The sequence below is a fragment of the Paramisgurnus dabryanus genome, chromosome 18 (assembly GCF_030506205.2).
Source record: "Paramisgurnus dabryanus chromosome 18, PD_genome_1.1, whole genome shotgun sequence".
Lineage (NCBI taxonomy): Eukaryota > Metazoa > Chordata > Actinopteri > Cypriniformes > Cobitidae > Paramisgurnus > Paramisgurnus dabryanus.
In genome coordinates this window covers 18,040,751-18,056,437 of record NC_133354.1, presented here as the reverse complement: position 1 = coordinate 18,056,437, position 15,687 = coordinate 18,040,751, and the positions used below count along the sequence as shown (strand labels likewise).

Here is a 15,687-nt window from a genome sequence, read left to right as displayed (position 1 = left end):
TGCAAATGCCTCTCCATCCATAATACTAGGCTATTCGTATTTCCTTAAATCATACAGTGAACGTGTAAAAATTCTGAACACGCAAAGTTGAATTACAGAATGGGCATTGTCTGCCTTTAAATGCAGTTTTAAAGTTTAAAATGACTTTAATCTAACTGATAAACACAAATACAGATTCTGCTGCTCTGTAATGACAGGGGCTCTGTAAATTTGCATTTAACAAGCTTAAATTATGTTCTTTTAATTTATTTTTTATTTTTTGGAAATATATATTTAGCTGTAGGATACCTTGTTAATCTTTTTCATAAGGGGAAATATAGCACCCTGCGTTCTCAGTGCACCTCCTTGTGGTTTAAGATATCCAGGGCTCGCAAAATCGCTAGCCCGAGTCCCCAGGTCCCGGGGCTATTACGAATTCTTGTTGGGCTACCAAAATGTATCTCTGCCCTGCCCATCGGGTATAGCGAGGTAAAAAATATTTGAATGTTTTCGCATTCTCTCAGATTTAGTTAGGAAATTATATTGTATGTAATTCGGCATCGTCTGTCAGTCATTACTATCCTCACGTAACAAGTGAAACTGTCAGGAAGTAAAAGTATAATTAAACCCATAATTTTTCTCGTGTTCGCGTCATATGCACAGGCTCCTCTGCACGCGCTTCTCCCAGCTGTGCTCTTCACGCGGGTACTCGTGAAGTAATTTCGTTTTTACCTCAGCCCTATCAAGCTAGCCACAACGTCAATCACGTTTTCCGCCATTTACCTCAACCACTCTCACCGCAGAAATTCGGGCCATTAGACTGTATTAATATTAACGGTCTATGATCTTCGTCTTTGGTGTTTTACAGCAGCTCGCATCCAGTTTGTTGCATGATTAGGACTTCATGAAGGCTTACAATGCTTTGTTTTTTGCCCGCCCACTTGAAATCAAAACGTGATTGGTCGATTTGCCCGTCACTCTCCACACCAAAACACATAGCTTGGCCTTCCCTGGGATTCATGAAGTCCTAACCAATGAATGAGCCAGATAACCGGGCCTTAATAGAGACAGACGATTCTGATTGGATTAGATGTTTTCATGACATGAACCTGACAGTAAGCTTAACGTTAGAACATAGATGAGAGAAAATATATTACATGTATTGTATTGTATTAAATTGAATTAAATAGAAATGTAAAAATGTAAAAACATATTTTTATTGAATATTATTTATTTGTATTATTATAATAAAAAATCTTTTTATGAATTTTTTTAGGCCTTCTCTGAAGGCGTAGAAGGCCCTGAAGGTTCCCCACTGGTGTACGGAGTGTCATGTGTGTTATTTATGATTTCAAAATATGTGTTTTTCCCGTCGAGTGATCCTATGTGCATCACGTGTTTTGTCAAAATAAGTGCCTGCTGCACACGCGTCAAAATCGTTTATGATAAAAGAGACGCCCACGTTTACAAAATACATGCAAGAAACTCCCTTAACACTAAACTCTGATTACGCATGAGATTATGCGAGGATCTGGAAAACGCAAGCGTCTCTTTTATCATAAATCCTTTAGATGCATCTGCAGCAGGAACTTATTATGACAAGACACGTGATGCACACAGGATCTCATGTTGCGCAGACCACATATTTTGAAAAAAGAAACCACACACATGACGGGCTACATAAATGTTGTGTCAAACTTTTCATCGAGCGCCCTCGAAATACCGCCACTGCATGGTTAAGCGCTTATATTCCCTTATGTTCTTTAAATAAAGAATGCATATGTGGAAGAAATTTAGTTATGCTCTTATGCATTGTAGTTATCTTGTGTGCTTTCTGAATGTGCAAAAAAGTTACTTTTATACAGAGAGTTGTTACCTAATACAGTGGCACTATTAGCAAATGTTTCAAATGTAACCGGCTGTGAATAAAACAGATGATATAGCCGTTTCAAAATAAATTCTGGAGTCGTCCATCTTGCCGTTCTCTCTTTTTAGCTTATTAATGTGAATATGGAGAACGTTTAGTAAATATATTTTATAACAACTCTTTTCACAATTTGAAATGTAAACACTGTGACCCTGTGGCACTTGCAACATTGTTTTGTTTGTTTGCAACATAGAAACATTGACTCAGAACAGTTCTTAGAATCAGTTTTTGCAATTTCGTTTGGTGGCACGTTACACTACACGACACCACAAACAAAACACTTTGTTAATAATAAACTGGATTTATTGCACAGTGGTTAGGATAAACAATTCCCAGCAATCTGACACAAAAATTGTCCTATTTAAGCAAAATATTTACTCACAATTGAGCACACAGTCAAAATAAATGTACAGTTTTAAATTGGCAAGAATGTGAGAGGCGTTCCTTTTCTCTCCTCTTCTGGTCCTAGGTATTTTGCAAGAAATGAGCGTACTTCTGGACTGAACAGATTTGTGTGATAATCTCTAGTATGTGGTTTAGAAAGTTGATTCTCCTTATTGTCTTTGCACATCTCCTTTGAACCCCAGCTTACAACACCAACCTATAAAAGATTTTTCGAATGTAAAAAATGCTTGAAAAATTAGAACATGCATGCATGGGCGTCGGAAGCAGAAAATGTAGGTGGATCCAAAACATTTACTGGAGTAGATGCCATTTTCTGGTGGTATTCTGGTGCCTTTTAATTAAACAATTGCTTTCATAGTCTAAAAACTTTGTTTACAGTGCATGGCACGTCAAAGCAGTGGACTCTAAATGAGGCAAGGGGAATGGATTTGAGAAAGCAGCAGTGTGGAAGTCAAGGCTTAAACTAAAACGCGGAACGGAGTTTAATTTCTTAGAGCATTGTTCTAGTGGAATGGATTTGACTGACGGCGCTCTAACAAGTGAATAGACATATGCGCTTAATTAGGAAAAAAGTGATTGGGTCCAATATCATTGGTCTTAAAAGTGGGTTGGTCTTGTCCCACCCACATATAATGGTTCTGACGCCCATGAATGTATGGTATGAAGTACCATTAGATTTGTTGTTTTTCCAATTGTATAGTGATCATACATAAATAATTTCTCAGTCTCTTTATTAGAATACAACCAGAAAATAGTATTAAAAACAGTGTAAAAGTATAAGCTGAAGTGTCAAGTTTTTAGGGTAAACTCCCCTTCCACTTGAGCAATAGCAGGCAGCTGCAGGATCTCTTAAACCTAAATAAAATTAAATCCTAATTTCTAATTCTAATCGAATAACTTCAGGACTTCAGTCTCCTCAAAAAAACTCAAGATGTGTTTCGTGCCAAGAGAGGTCATACAAAATACTGACTGATGCCTGAAGAAGACGTTTTGAAAAAAAATTAGTTTTGAATTTTGTGTACACATTTTCTGTATTTTCTGTTTGTATGCATGGGAGGGGCTTCTGTGACTCCACTCGCTTCCTGTAATCACGTCACTACTACAGCAAGGTCCTGATTGGTTAAGGGCAATTTATAGTCGTGCGTAGGTCCTACAGCGTAGCCGCGACGGCGTAGGTTCTGCGTCGGCTTTCATTTATACTTTTGCGTTGTCCTCCGCGTCGACGTGCAAACACACGCGAAACTGCCGGTTGGCAGTATCCACGTGTGTAACCACAGTAGCAGCGCGGCCGTCAGAGAAGCAGCAGCTTGGCAAGTTAACCCACAAACGAAGAAGAAATATCAACTTGTTGTGTATAATTTGAGAAGACCAGCAATGATGGAAGTAAATAAACAGTGACTGTTTCAGTTTGAGTTAAATCACTCCTCAACTTGGCTCATCTTTGTTTTCACCGTCTCAAACGGAAATACCTATGATGCAGTTTTTTTACCTGACGGGAGGGGTTCTGGTGGACCAATCACAGCACTTGCGGTCCGCGTAGAGCCGATGCGCTGTTAGAAATTTTGTGAGGTGTGCGTCAGGCTACGGATAGCCTATGCCGTAGCTACGCACGACTATAAATAGCCCTTTAATGCGGCGTTCAGATTTTTCAACACCATTCTGCACCATTCGCGCCGCAGGATGCCTAGTCGTGTCTTTGCATTGACTTAACATGTAAATCACTCACGCTTGCCGCCTCTACTGTGTCTGGTGTGAACCCTGCATAATGCTACGTACACACCAAACGTGGGGCATCGCATTACTCACTCTAAATTACTCGTGGGATTTTTAACTTTGTGTCATGCGAATTTTCCGCTCGAGTTGAATATTTTCAACTTGGGCGAAGACGCGTTATAGGCGAATGTTTTCGTGCCAAACGCGCCGCCCATATCGCGTCATTCGCATCGCCCCACGCAAGGACGCGTCTGATTGCGTTTTTGCATTGACTTTGTATGTAATCTACTCGTGCAAATCGTTGAACTTGCATCTGGTGTGAACCCACAGTAAGACTTTTGCACAGTACTGTATATATGGACGTATATTCGGCGCCAACAGAATAAACAAATGGCTTTTGTGACCCAAACTCAACTTCTGGTAGACCTCCGCAAAGAATTTATAATAACAGAGTCCCTCTCAAGAGGGTCGCACACTGGACGAGCAGTTCTATGAGTAAACGCACACCGGCGCCGACAGGTGGGGCCTGTCCGCGGCGCCATCTATGACTCAGGAAGTTGCTCAAATCCCTGTTGCACAAAAAAATGCCACTCACATAGTTTACATTAAATAACATCATAATTGTCCCAAATCAATAACCATTAACATGCTGCTAACGTAGATTTAGCATTTTGAAGTAGACGCTATCTGACTAAGCGTGTACGATACCTTCGAGTTGTCCTAGACGCGACGCGGCGCTGAACTGAGCTGTGCGTCCGGGGTGTGACCCCCTTAATAAGTGAAATATATAACATATAATAATAATAATTAATAAAGTAAAGTAAGCTGAAGTTAACCTCGGTCCAGGCACGAAACCGGGGCAACACGCGTGCGTCCGATGAAACCGTCTATACAGTACTTCATATTAGATGATTTGTCAGATTAATACCTGCTAATGTAAATCAGCTGACAACAATAGATAAAATGATTTAAAATCTAACCTGAATTACTCGATCATTCTTATGCAGGTAAGTGGCCCCACCGGAGTCACCTGTTACAAAATGAGATGCAGAACAATGTAAATGCTTTATTTAATTCAGATCAATAGTTCATTAAAAACTATTACCAGCAACTGCATGCCAATTATGCTATTTATGTTATTATAACTCAAAATGATCAAAACTGAGACATACCTTTGCAAGCAACGTTATCGGTGCTTGATGTAGTCATACCACCACTGCACAAGAAATTGTCTGTAACTACGTCTTTTGCGGTTAGTTTTGGGTTCGTTGAATCCTTGATGAGATCTGCTTTCATTGCATCTTCAACACATGCATCCCGCTAAAGAGAAAGCACATCAATTTGTTTCTTTTCTGTTGTGAAGAAGTGTTTTTTACAAGAGTAAATCTGTTTCGAGATACAGATTGCATGGTCTGTAGAACGATGATATGTTGTTTGCTTAAAAAAATCAATAATTTCATTAAAAAAACCATTAAGGTTATTTTGGCTAGAAGTCGGCTACTCAGCTGGACTTTATCGGGTCGGTGAAATGATGGCTATTGCTAGCTGGACTGTGATGGTTTCTAGTGTATTGTTTGGAAGAGGAAAACCGATAATACTCTAATGTATTCCTTATGTCTACGTTATGCATTTAAACTCTCCTTGTATCTTCACATGTCATATTACTAACAAACATACGTAATAGGTTAATCCTACCATTCCTCTTTGCTTGATCGTGATGGTTCTTATGGCTTTTGGAGTATTATCCTCTGTCTTCATGTCTGATGTGAAATTAGCGTTCACAAGATCAGGACCCATTATAATTTCCTCTGTAACAAATGCAGGAAAATGTATGAACTGGATTTTCATGTTTGAAATGTTGCATTGTTCTTTAAACAAAGGCATATATTAAATACATATATGTTATGAACATATAACACACACATATTATCATAATATCTGACTTATCTATTTTATTTGAAAGAGTTGCTATCTCACCATGTTTTTTGCATGTTACTTCATTTTCTGTAAGTTTTAAAGCTGCACTGGTTTCAACGGTGCAGGGGATACAGATTGTCCTGTACAGATACATAGAATAATTGATCATTTCTTTTATTTTCTAACATGGTTTTAATTCTTTAAATCATGTGTTGATGAGCTTTGCTCCTCACCGAAGAGCTCGATCCAGTTCAACAGCTTTTGTCAGCTGTATGAGAGCTACATCAAATTCATAATATTCCTTAATTCCAATGTCTCGTTTTGCTGTAATGTTATATCGAGGATGAACAATGTATCGCGCCACCTTTACAGCTGAAGAGAATAAAGTAAAGCTATTACAATTTCCTCCATCGTTTATAGATGACCTTTATAATTAAGTAAAATAAGTGTCAGTTAAGAACACCGTATTACACAGGTGCTTTTTTAGATCAATGCTGATGGAATCTGGGTGGTCTTCAAATTTGAAGCAGTGAGCTGCTGTTAAGATGTAACTCGATGTGACTAATGACCCCATGCAATTTGTCATCCCTGAAGAACGCTACATAAAAAACAAAAACAAAGCAAAAACATGACATACTTCATGCCTGTGGTCATACACAATTCTCTTAGGTCGAATTTATTTGTATCTCTTAGTTTGGAAATTCAGAAACTAAGAGTTTTTAGGACTTTGATTTGCAATTGCCTACTTCCCACATGATTATATCATGAGTCATAAGATTGGGTTAAGGTCAATTAAAGCAATAGTTCAGCCAAAAATAAAATAAAGAAACTCATACAGGTTTAAAACAACATGAGGGTGAGTATTTTTGGATGAACTACCCCTTTAAGGTTCAAATGAATAAATTGAATGTACCGGCATATATGTAAGGGATAACTGATGGCGGGCCGTTGAATTATTCGAATTGAATGCACACCCAAGTTGGTAATGCAGCACGGCGCGAAAGCAAAGACATCTGACAGGTCAGGTGTGCATTTATCAAAAATAATGTTTAACCGTGGAACATTTATCAACAAAGCATTCAACAGATCACTGATATAAGAAAATATAACACATATAGCCTTTGATAAAAAAAAAAGGTCTGCTTACTAAAATTTTAATCTGGGCCAACCAGGGAAATGCATGGCGTCTGTTTTTGGTGTAATCATGTTGAATCCCACACAGTTCGACACTAGTGCTATCATCTGTGAAAACAGGTACATAAGTCAACCTCATGAACAAACCCAATGAGTTCATTTTCAATGCTTCAATTAACAATTTACACAAAACCAGACAGACGGCACCCTGTTATTTCTTTCTGTGAATCACAAAAGGAAACGTCGTTGATTTCAGTTCCTTATTCAAAATGCTTACAAAATCAGTAGGATTCGTATATTTATAGTAGTCACATGCAAGGTTTCGTGTGAAAGTTTTTTACTTCCCCATTGGGTCAGTTTTAACTCAGCATGTGTTCTGAACTTCTGTCCAATATTTACCCATATATTACCCCAAAATAACCCACATCAGAGTTTAACACTTAACATGAAATATTATCCATGTGAGTTTCACAGATAAAATAACAGTATGAGTTTTTACTAAAATCCCCTTATGTAAGACATGATCTATATTATATGCAGTGTTCGAATTGAAGGGGGTCTGGGGGGGTCCCGGACCTCCTATAAGCCTTAAGGGACCCCCCATAAAGCACAAAAATATAAATTAGGGGGGTCCCCTGGTTTTTATTAAAATTAAAATACTACATGAATTTAAAATTCTCATGTTGCGTGTCACAAAGCGAAACTGTCTTTATTTGTCCCAATTTCGCAATAAACTAATTCAAATGACTTCTGTCTGAAATAAATAAACTCGCAAGTGCACCTCATGCGGTTTTCTGGAGGAATTGACAGACAAACAGTAGCAAATCTATCCTCTCAGTCTGATGGCTGGTCCACCCAGTCACACAAAATATTTTATTGGGGAAGCAGAAGAAATCACGCTTAAATGATAATAAATGATAGTCTCTTTAATACTTAACACCAGGGCACATAAATTCCACTTGAGTGTGTTTGTGGTTTGTGACCAACCCTTATTGACGACAAGCACACATACGCGCGTTTGTGAGCGGCATTGACAAGTACATAAACCCTGTGCGTGTTTGCTGTGATTGTTTTTAATGATAGAGAACACGAACCATTTGATATTTCAGATGAAATAAAACTTATCACTAAGTTAAGCAGATCTTACTTGTAATTGTCATCTATGTGACGCGACAGTCGGCACTCAGCAGCACATCATCATTTCAAATCCGTTTACAAGATGAATTCTCTTGTTATGTTAAATATGAAGTTTACATTGCGTTGTAAAAATGATGAAATTATCTTCATACGTGCTTAATTCGTAATGAGAACGTATTAATACAAGCTTTTTTATGCTGCTATATTATATAACAAAATAAACAATACATGTCATTTTATATACAAACTATAATTCTATCTTGACAAGCACATTATCTGCTTCATGTTGGTCCGGTTAAATTCAGAGGACTCATTGCTTTGGTGTATTCATTTTCATTTTAAGCCTTTAAAAAGTAATTATTTTAGATGCAATTTTGTAATATTTATAGCTTAAATTATCTAATATAATTTTTAAAACATTTAAAATCATTTTGCAGAATTCCGCAGATTTTTCCAAAACATTTCCAGAGATAAAGCAAAAAAAGTCTGCATATTTCGTCTGGCCCTGTTTATCGCTCAAATAGCATCATTCAGAAATAAATAACTATATTTATAGAAAGTACCTTTTGCATGTGTTTTTTTAAACCTTGCAAATGTTAACATGCAAGCGATTTTAAACAATTTGAGCGGAAGATGTTAAAGTGGGCTGTTTTATGTGCGCAAAGACAAGGACGCGTCGCGCACACAAATGGACGCAACACTCATAAGCGGACGCACGGAGACGCGCGATTCCTAAAGCATGCAAACACAAAATTATTTGGAAATACCACAGTCTTGGCACCTATTCTCATAAAAACATTCAGTTATGTTTTAAAGTAAGTGCAATCAGTTCAGAAAGAAATCAGATGTTTGTGTTGGTCTGAAAGTAGCAGTTCTTATCTGCTTGTGTTTCTGTCATTTATATTAATTAAACAACAGAAAACAAAGGAAAATCACTTCTGTATCTAAAAACAGATTAATTATTCGATGAAGAAGACAGTGTTATTATTCATACCTATTATTCGTTCCTAAATATATCTTACTTTATTTGTAACTTTGTTCTTTTCTATTTTTTATGCTCATAATTTCTTAATTTGTTCTTATGTTATTTTCCCACCCCCAGTTTTGCTGATCTGAAAAGTATTCGATCTATGACTCAAAAAACGCAATGTAATCCATTTAACCACTACTATACTGTATAGTAAAATTATGTAATTTAAAAATGAGGTCCACCCTATTTCACCCCTATTCTGTGTAAAATTTCTGCCCTTGCCAGTGTTTCACACTAATTTGAGGGGTAAAATTTTTTTTAGAGTTTGAGTTAAGGGTAATTTGGGGTTTCTTTGATTAAAACCAGGATCAGATGATTACTGATCAAGGACGATCACATCTTTGTGAAATCACAGCGACCCTATGATAAGGGGGTGGGGCTTGGCCAGGGGGTGGGGCTTAGCTAGGGGACCCCCCATAAGCTTTGACATAATTCGAACACTGATTATATGGAATGATCTATATTCAGTATGCATCACTTGATATAAACACTGATAAGAAGATTAATGCATACTATTACACATAATAGTAACAAAATACCTATCATCTGGTCAAATGTCTCTTGAACTTCTTGCAAGTTTGGAAGATTGAAGAAAAACTTTTCATTATCCCTTTTTGTCACCCAGTCATTTATGTCCTCTTTATTTATATCACTTCCAACTCCAAACACATAAACCTCTGGAAAGACAAAAGGCAGATTCATATCGATATCAAATTTGGACAGCATTAATTCATTTTACTAGTAGTAAAGACCTAAATAACTAAATATTTAAATGTATACAAAATCCACTAATCGAAACAACAAAGGTTAACCGAATGTTTCTTACTTCATCAACATGTCAAAAAGATATCACACCATTCCCAACAATCTGAAAATATAAGATTATTAACATGTTAATAATAAACAATTACTCACCCAGTTTATTATCTCTTGACGGATCCTTTTGGGTGACAAAATGTTTGATATTTTCCACTTTAGGTTTGGGATTACCCCCCATGTTTGCATGACCTATAAAGTAGGATAAAATATAGATTAAAGTGCATGAAAACAAATAAAGCGCACTTTGTTTTACCACTTCAGCCTCAAATCAGATGTGTTTGTTTTGAGGCATACTATCTGTTTGAACAACTATGTAGTTTAGAAAGAGGCTTTAAAAAAAAAAAAGATATATAAAATATATTTGTGACACTGAATTATTTTACTTTTAATTTGTTCTCATAAGACCCTCACACACTGCAAAAAATGACTTTCTTACTTAGTCTTTTTGTCTTGTTTTCAGTAGAAATATCTAGAAATTCTTAAATCAAGATGTATTTTCTTGATGAGCAAAATGACCTAAGAAAATAATACTAGTTTTAAGACAAAAAATATATAATTTAAGTGAATTTGTGCTTAAAACAAGCAAAAATAAATATCTGCCAATGGGGTGAAAAAATTTGTTTTGCTCATCAAGAAAAACCATCTTAATTTAAGAATTTGTAGATATTTCTACTGAAAACAAGACAAAAATACTAAGTAAGAAAGTCATTTTTTTGCAGTGCAGTAAATTGGTTAATGTCAGATTTATCTTTACTAAGTACGTTTACTTAAGTGTTTGGGTATAATTTCAGCAATAATGTTAGTCAGTACCATCAGTGAACATGATGACAATATGTTGAGTCTCAAGGAATTGTGTCATATTGTTCTGCTTCTCAACTCCCATACTGTCCAAAATGGTGGAAAAGGCTTTGGCAATATTACTCCCTGATCGTTCGCCTTTACCTGTTCATCACAAAAACACTACAATATTAAAATGAACACAACACCAAGAAACATTAGTACACAGTAGTAGTACATTTACAGTAATAGTACACTTACTGTATTTAAATGCAGTATAAAGTGAAACATTAAAGAAATTAAAAAAAATTTACTCAACCTCAAGTCACAGTAATATTAAATTTCCCGGCTCTTTTAGTTTTGTAATGGAATAGGCTTTATGCCCAGCTGCACTACTTCCTGAACTTCAGCCAGCTCCTTGTTTCCTGTCTGCCATTATTGGACAAACTGATTAATCCAGGTGTGCCTGACTTCAGTAGTCACAAACAAACTGATTAATCCAGGTGTGCCTGACTTCAGTAGTCACAAAGTCACAACAACAATAATCAGACACACCTGGATTAATCAGTTTGTCCAATAATGGCAGACAGGAAACAAGGAGCTGGCTGAAGTTCAGGAAGTAGTGCAGCTGGGCATAAAGCCTATTGGATAATGTTCCTTTTTTAAAGCTCCAAAAAGCTTATCCATCTATTAAAACTAATCCATACAGTCATTAAATGTCTTCTGAAGCGAAGTGACAAGTCTTTGTAATGTTGGGTCAGAGGTCAGGCAGAAGGGCAGGCAACTCTTTTGTGAAGACGAGTACTTCCATAATTTATGAAGTTTGAAATACAAACATTATTTTGTCTTGGAAGACAAATAAAAAACAGTATGGAGATTCATTTTTGATGAATAAATGCATTTCTTTGAGCTTTAAAAATGGGGCACTATCCAACGCCATTATAAAACTGAAAAGAACAAGGATATTATTTAATATAACTCTAATTATGTTTGGCTGATATAAGAAAGTCATACACATCTATAGCTTGAAGGTAAGTAACTTATGGGTTAATTTTTATTATGGGGTAAACTGTTCCTTTAATTTAGTTTAAGATTTTTATTTTAAAAAGTAAAAAATAGTTATTAAGTGTTTAATGGCATGACTTTGGGACAGCGTCAAACCAACATATTTCCCTTGGTGCTCAAAAGTTTATATAGACCCCTTCACAGTTCACGTCACAGGCGGTTCCCACTGCGCATGTCGGGGTCAGAAAAGTCATTACAGCAGATTGAGTTGCGTATTATTCGGTATCGCCAAAAATGCCTACTTGCGCCGTGGGCTTTGAAAATCGCACCAGGTCTGCCGTTAAGTTTTTCGGGATTCCTGCAGAATCTCAAAAACAAAAAATACAACATCTGTGGCTGCAAGCAATTAAACGTGCAGACTGGGACAATGCAAAGATCAAAGAGGCTTGTGTTTGTATAGTGCTCACTTCATTTCAGGTACTGTAAGTCATCATTTTTCAGCCCTGTTAGATTAAACTAGAAAGCCTTAACAGTTTGACCCCATGCTGCGCACGCACCCGATAGTCATTCAATGTTTACAAACCTTGAAGGGGTCTATAAAACTTTGTACTAATCATCATTTAATCTGCTGAAAATCTAATGAATGTGAAAAAGTCTCAGCAAAGAAAAATACTTACTTTCATATGTAAAATTGTCCAGCCTTTCAAAAATCTCTATTAGGTTTCTTTCAGAACTAACACTCTTGTAGTTTCTCATAGTGATTATGGGTGTAACATCTGAGGCAAACATCAGGATCTCATAGTTTGGGGAAACCTGGTAATAACTAATCTTTTGGAAAAATACATTAAGAAAAGGTGTAATCAGTTTTAAAAAAATTGGATTTCAAAGCAGTTAATGTACATGAAAATTGCATACAGACTTCAAAATGGAATGAAATTCGTGTTATTTTATTTCCATAATTTTTTAAGTAAACCAGAATATTGAATAGCCCAGAATAGTCTTGGGTTGTCTATAGTTTTAAGAAATATTTTTGTCATGAAATTGACATTGGATATTTGTGAATTTGTATGCCTTCTGATATTTTACATACCTTATCTATAAGTGTTTTGATGACTATCTTTGCTGTGTCAAAATCAGATTTTTCTATGCTGTCAGATGCATCAAGAGCAATATAGATGTCAAGTTTTCCACCCTGATCCAATCTTATTTGCTTCCCCGCTTGATCTATAGACACAAAGTGCATTTTATTTAAATGTATTGATCACTGTTTTTGTGCCAGGATTTTTTTTTTAAATATGCCTAATAATTTAAATAAAAAATGTAGGTCAAATATCACTGTACCTGTTTCTTCATATTGTTTATTAATTTCCAGATTTGTCTTCAGAGAACTGCTGAACGATTGTGATGCTTCCTCTGGGGTGTCATATGTAAAATCAGCTGTATTGACACAACAGCAATGTTAGAAGGGCATTATTCATCAAAGCTTTTTATCTTTTATTAAATATTGTGACTGATATCTTCATTTAAGAACAGTATGCACATGATTTTGTAACCAATACAAGAAAGCTTACCGTAACATTGCGGTTCTGTCCCTGTCCATTGGCCACCTTCCTGGCACATTCGCACACTGGAACCAATCAGAGTCAGTTTATTGTCACAGCGGTACGTAACAATGTCCTCAATATTGAACATTTGGCCTGTTCTTTGGGTACCAGGAGGAACGCCCGGATCAGGACAGTGATCGGCTGTGAGTGAAATACACAAAGACGCATGTAGATGTGATTTAAAAGTCAAGGAAGTACTAATAGTTTATTATGAGGTGAATTATAAAAATGTTCACTGACATTCTGTTAAATGAAATTTGTCAGACGTCAAATGCAAACAGATTTGAAAATACATCAGTACAAACTACCTTCCACTGAACTCCAGTGGTTTATATGATTGAAGTATTCACATTCTTGAGTTAGTTGTTACTAAAGTATGTTGATCTACAAATTAAAAAACAAAAAGTAGCACTTACAGTCACGTCCACAAACAGGTGTGTCTCCACTCCACTTCCCATTAGGTAGGCAAGTACGTTTTTTTGAGCCACGAAATGTAAAATCGGAATGGCACGTGTAAGTGGTTGTGTCGTTGACGTAGTACCTATCTTTATATGGAGCTATCTCTCCGTTCTCCAAAACACGAGGATTGGGACATGTGATCTCTAAGATAAAAACATGCATGAAAACAGAAAGAGTTTCTCTGAAGCAAAATTGATTTCTAATATGATGCAAAAAAATTGTTTGTCTTACTTTTGCACTCTGCCGGTTTTTTTAAGGTTGCTGGTGGATTCCATTGTGTATTTTGACAAATGCGTGTCTTAACACTTGGGTAAAAGCCTACTGGACATCTGTATTTTAGAGTACTTCCACTAAAATATTCATTAGAAAGAACAAAGCTCCCTCCAGTAATAGACAGATTCACTGTGGGACAAAGTTCGAGTCCTGTGGAAGATCGAGCACCTAAGGAACAACCAGAGCCATAGCAAATCACATAAAATATAAAAAACAGTAAAATTTCAGATAAAAAATAGTCCTGAGGTGTCATTTGTTGCATTTTCATCTTCAACAAAACCTTTTGAGCCAAGCTACAGTAACATACAAATAAAAAACACCTCATTAACATTCAATTCTAGGCAGTATATGATGAGGATTATTTCTGTGTATGGAATGCTATTGGTGAAGGCACAAATTTAAAGCCTTCGTTGACCCTAAACTGCATCTTAAAGACACTTTTAGAAACCTACCTATGATCAGAGGACAAATCAAAGCAAGCATTAACCAGTTCAGCCACAGCTTACACGCCATTGTGCTTCTCCAAGTCTTTTGCTGAGATCAAATACAAAGAATCAAATGGACAGGGGGATGTTTTTATAGTGGGGTCACCCAGATTATGTTGTGCACATTTCATAGACAATGTTTAACCTCAAGTCAAATAAAGAGGGTCAATGTACAAATAAAAACAGTCAATTTCCCGGCACACGCTGCAAAGTCATCAATGCGTAAATATGCAATGCAAAAAAATCGAGCGTTGGGTTTCAATTAAACTAGAAAATGTTCATATGTATACATAACCCAGAGTTTTAGAGTTTGTAGTGTCTTTTTTTGAAAACATAGGAAACATCAGAATCATGTTCATATGCATCAGAATATTTTTAGGTTCAACACAATAATTTTGATCTTTGGGTCAAACTTGTTCCTAATCTCATTATTAGATTGTGAGACTTTAGACTGGATTTCAAAGACTGTTGGAAATAATGTAAAATGTACTGCTAATTTTCTCCCAAGACAATATTAATTGTATGGACTTTCAATAACACGAAAGTTCAACGCAATGCAGTGAAAATTCTAAATATAGTTACAACAGAAATAAAAAATATATATGTAAGACTTGCTTATGTTAATCCAGCATATTGTTTCTTATTTTTGAGTGCAGTGTCACATTTTGTAAAGGATAGGAATAGAGCTGTGGACAAACTCATCTTTGGAACCAATCAATAAATTTGTTATTGACTTTGTGGATGATCTCGATAAACAAATGGCTTGTTTCCTGGTACCTCTTTTAACACATAGAAGGAGAAAAACTTACCATATGGAGGAATTATGGCACACTCTTGTTTTTTGAGTATAAATAAATGTATGTATAAAAAAGGGAGGCAAGTGATTGCATGGGAAGTTTTAGGTTGAGTCAACTTGCAACTTTTTTTAAGTATATTGAACACACTTACATTACCTAATATGAATGCAATAAAATCGAGTTGAGTTAAATAATTGTACTAGTATTACTCAGTTAGATAAACCTA

At 36.1% G+C, this 15,687-nt stretch overlaps 1 protein-coding gene across 1 annotated transcript; it reads right to left on the bottom strand.

The window, feature by feature from the left end:
- Window positions 1–2,186: 2,186 nt before the first annotated feature.
- Window positions 2,187–14,776, bottom strand: cfb (complement factor B). The gene is made up of 18 exons (XM_065287108.2): window positions 14,632–14,776; window positions 14,138–14,347; window positions 13,864–14,049; window positions 13,415–13,588; window positions 13,185–13,280; window positions 12,934–13,067; window positions 12,521–12,671; window positions 10,872–11,003; window positions 10,158–10,250; window positions 9,782–9,919; window positions 7,089–7,183; window positions 6,413–6,539; window positions 6,175–6,313; window positions 6,002–6,081; window positions 5,720–5,832; window positions 5,197–5,344; window positions 5,005–5,054; window positions 2,187–2,507 (listed from the first exon to the last, which is right to left on the bottom strand). The coding sequence occupies exons 1-18, from the start codon at window positions 14,690–14,692 to the stop codon at window positions 2,322–2,324; spliced, it is 2,313 nt and encodes a 770-aa protein (XP_065143180.1). The 5' UTR covers window positions 14,693–14,776; the 3' UTR covers window positions 2,187–2,321.
- Between the last annotated feature and the right edge of the window lie 911 nt (window positions 14,777–15,687).

Coding starts and splice junctions, on each gene's coding strand:
- cfb (XM_065287108.2), bottom strand. CDS start 14,692: ATGGCGTGTAAGCTGTGGCTGAACTGGTTAATGCTTGCTTTGATTTGT. Junction 13,589..13,863: donor ACCTGTTTGTGGACGTGACT/GTAAGTGCTACT, acceptor TTTCACTCACAG/CCGATCACTGTCCTGATCCG. Junction 5,055..5,196: donor CGATAACGTTGCTTGCAAAG/GTATGTCTCAGT, acceptor ATTTTGTAACAG/GTGACTCCGGTGGGGCCACT.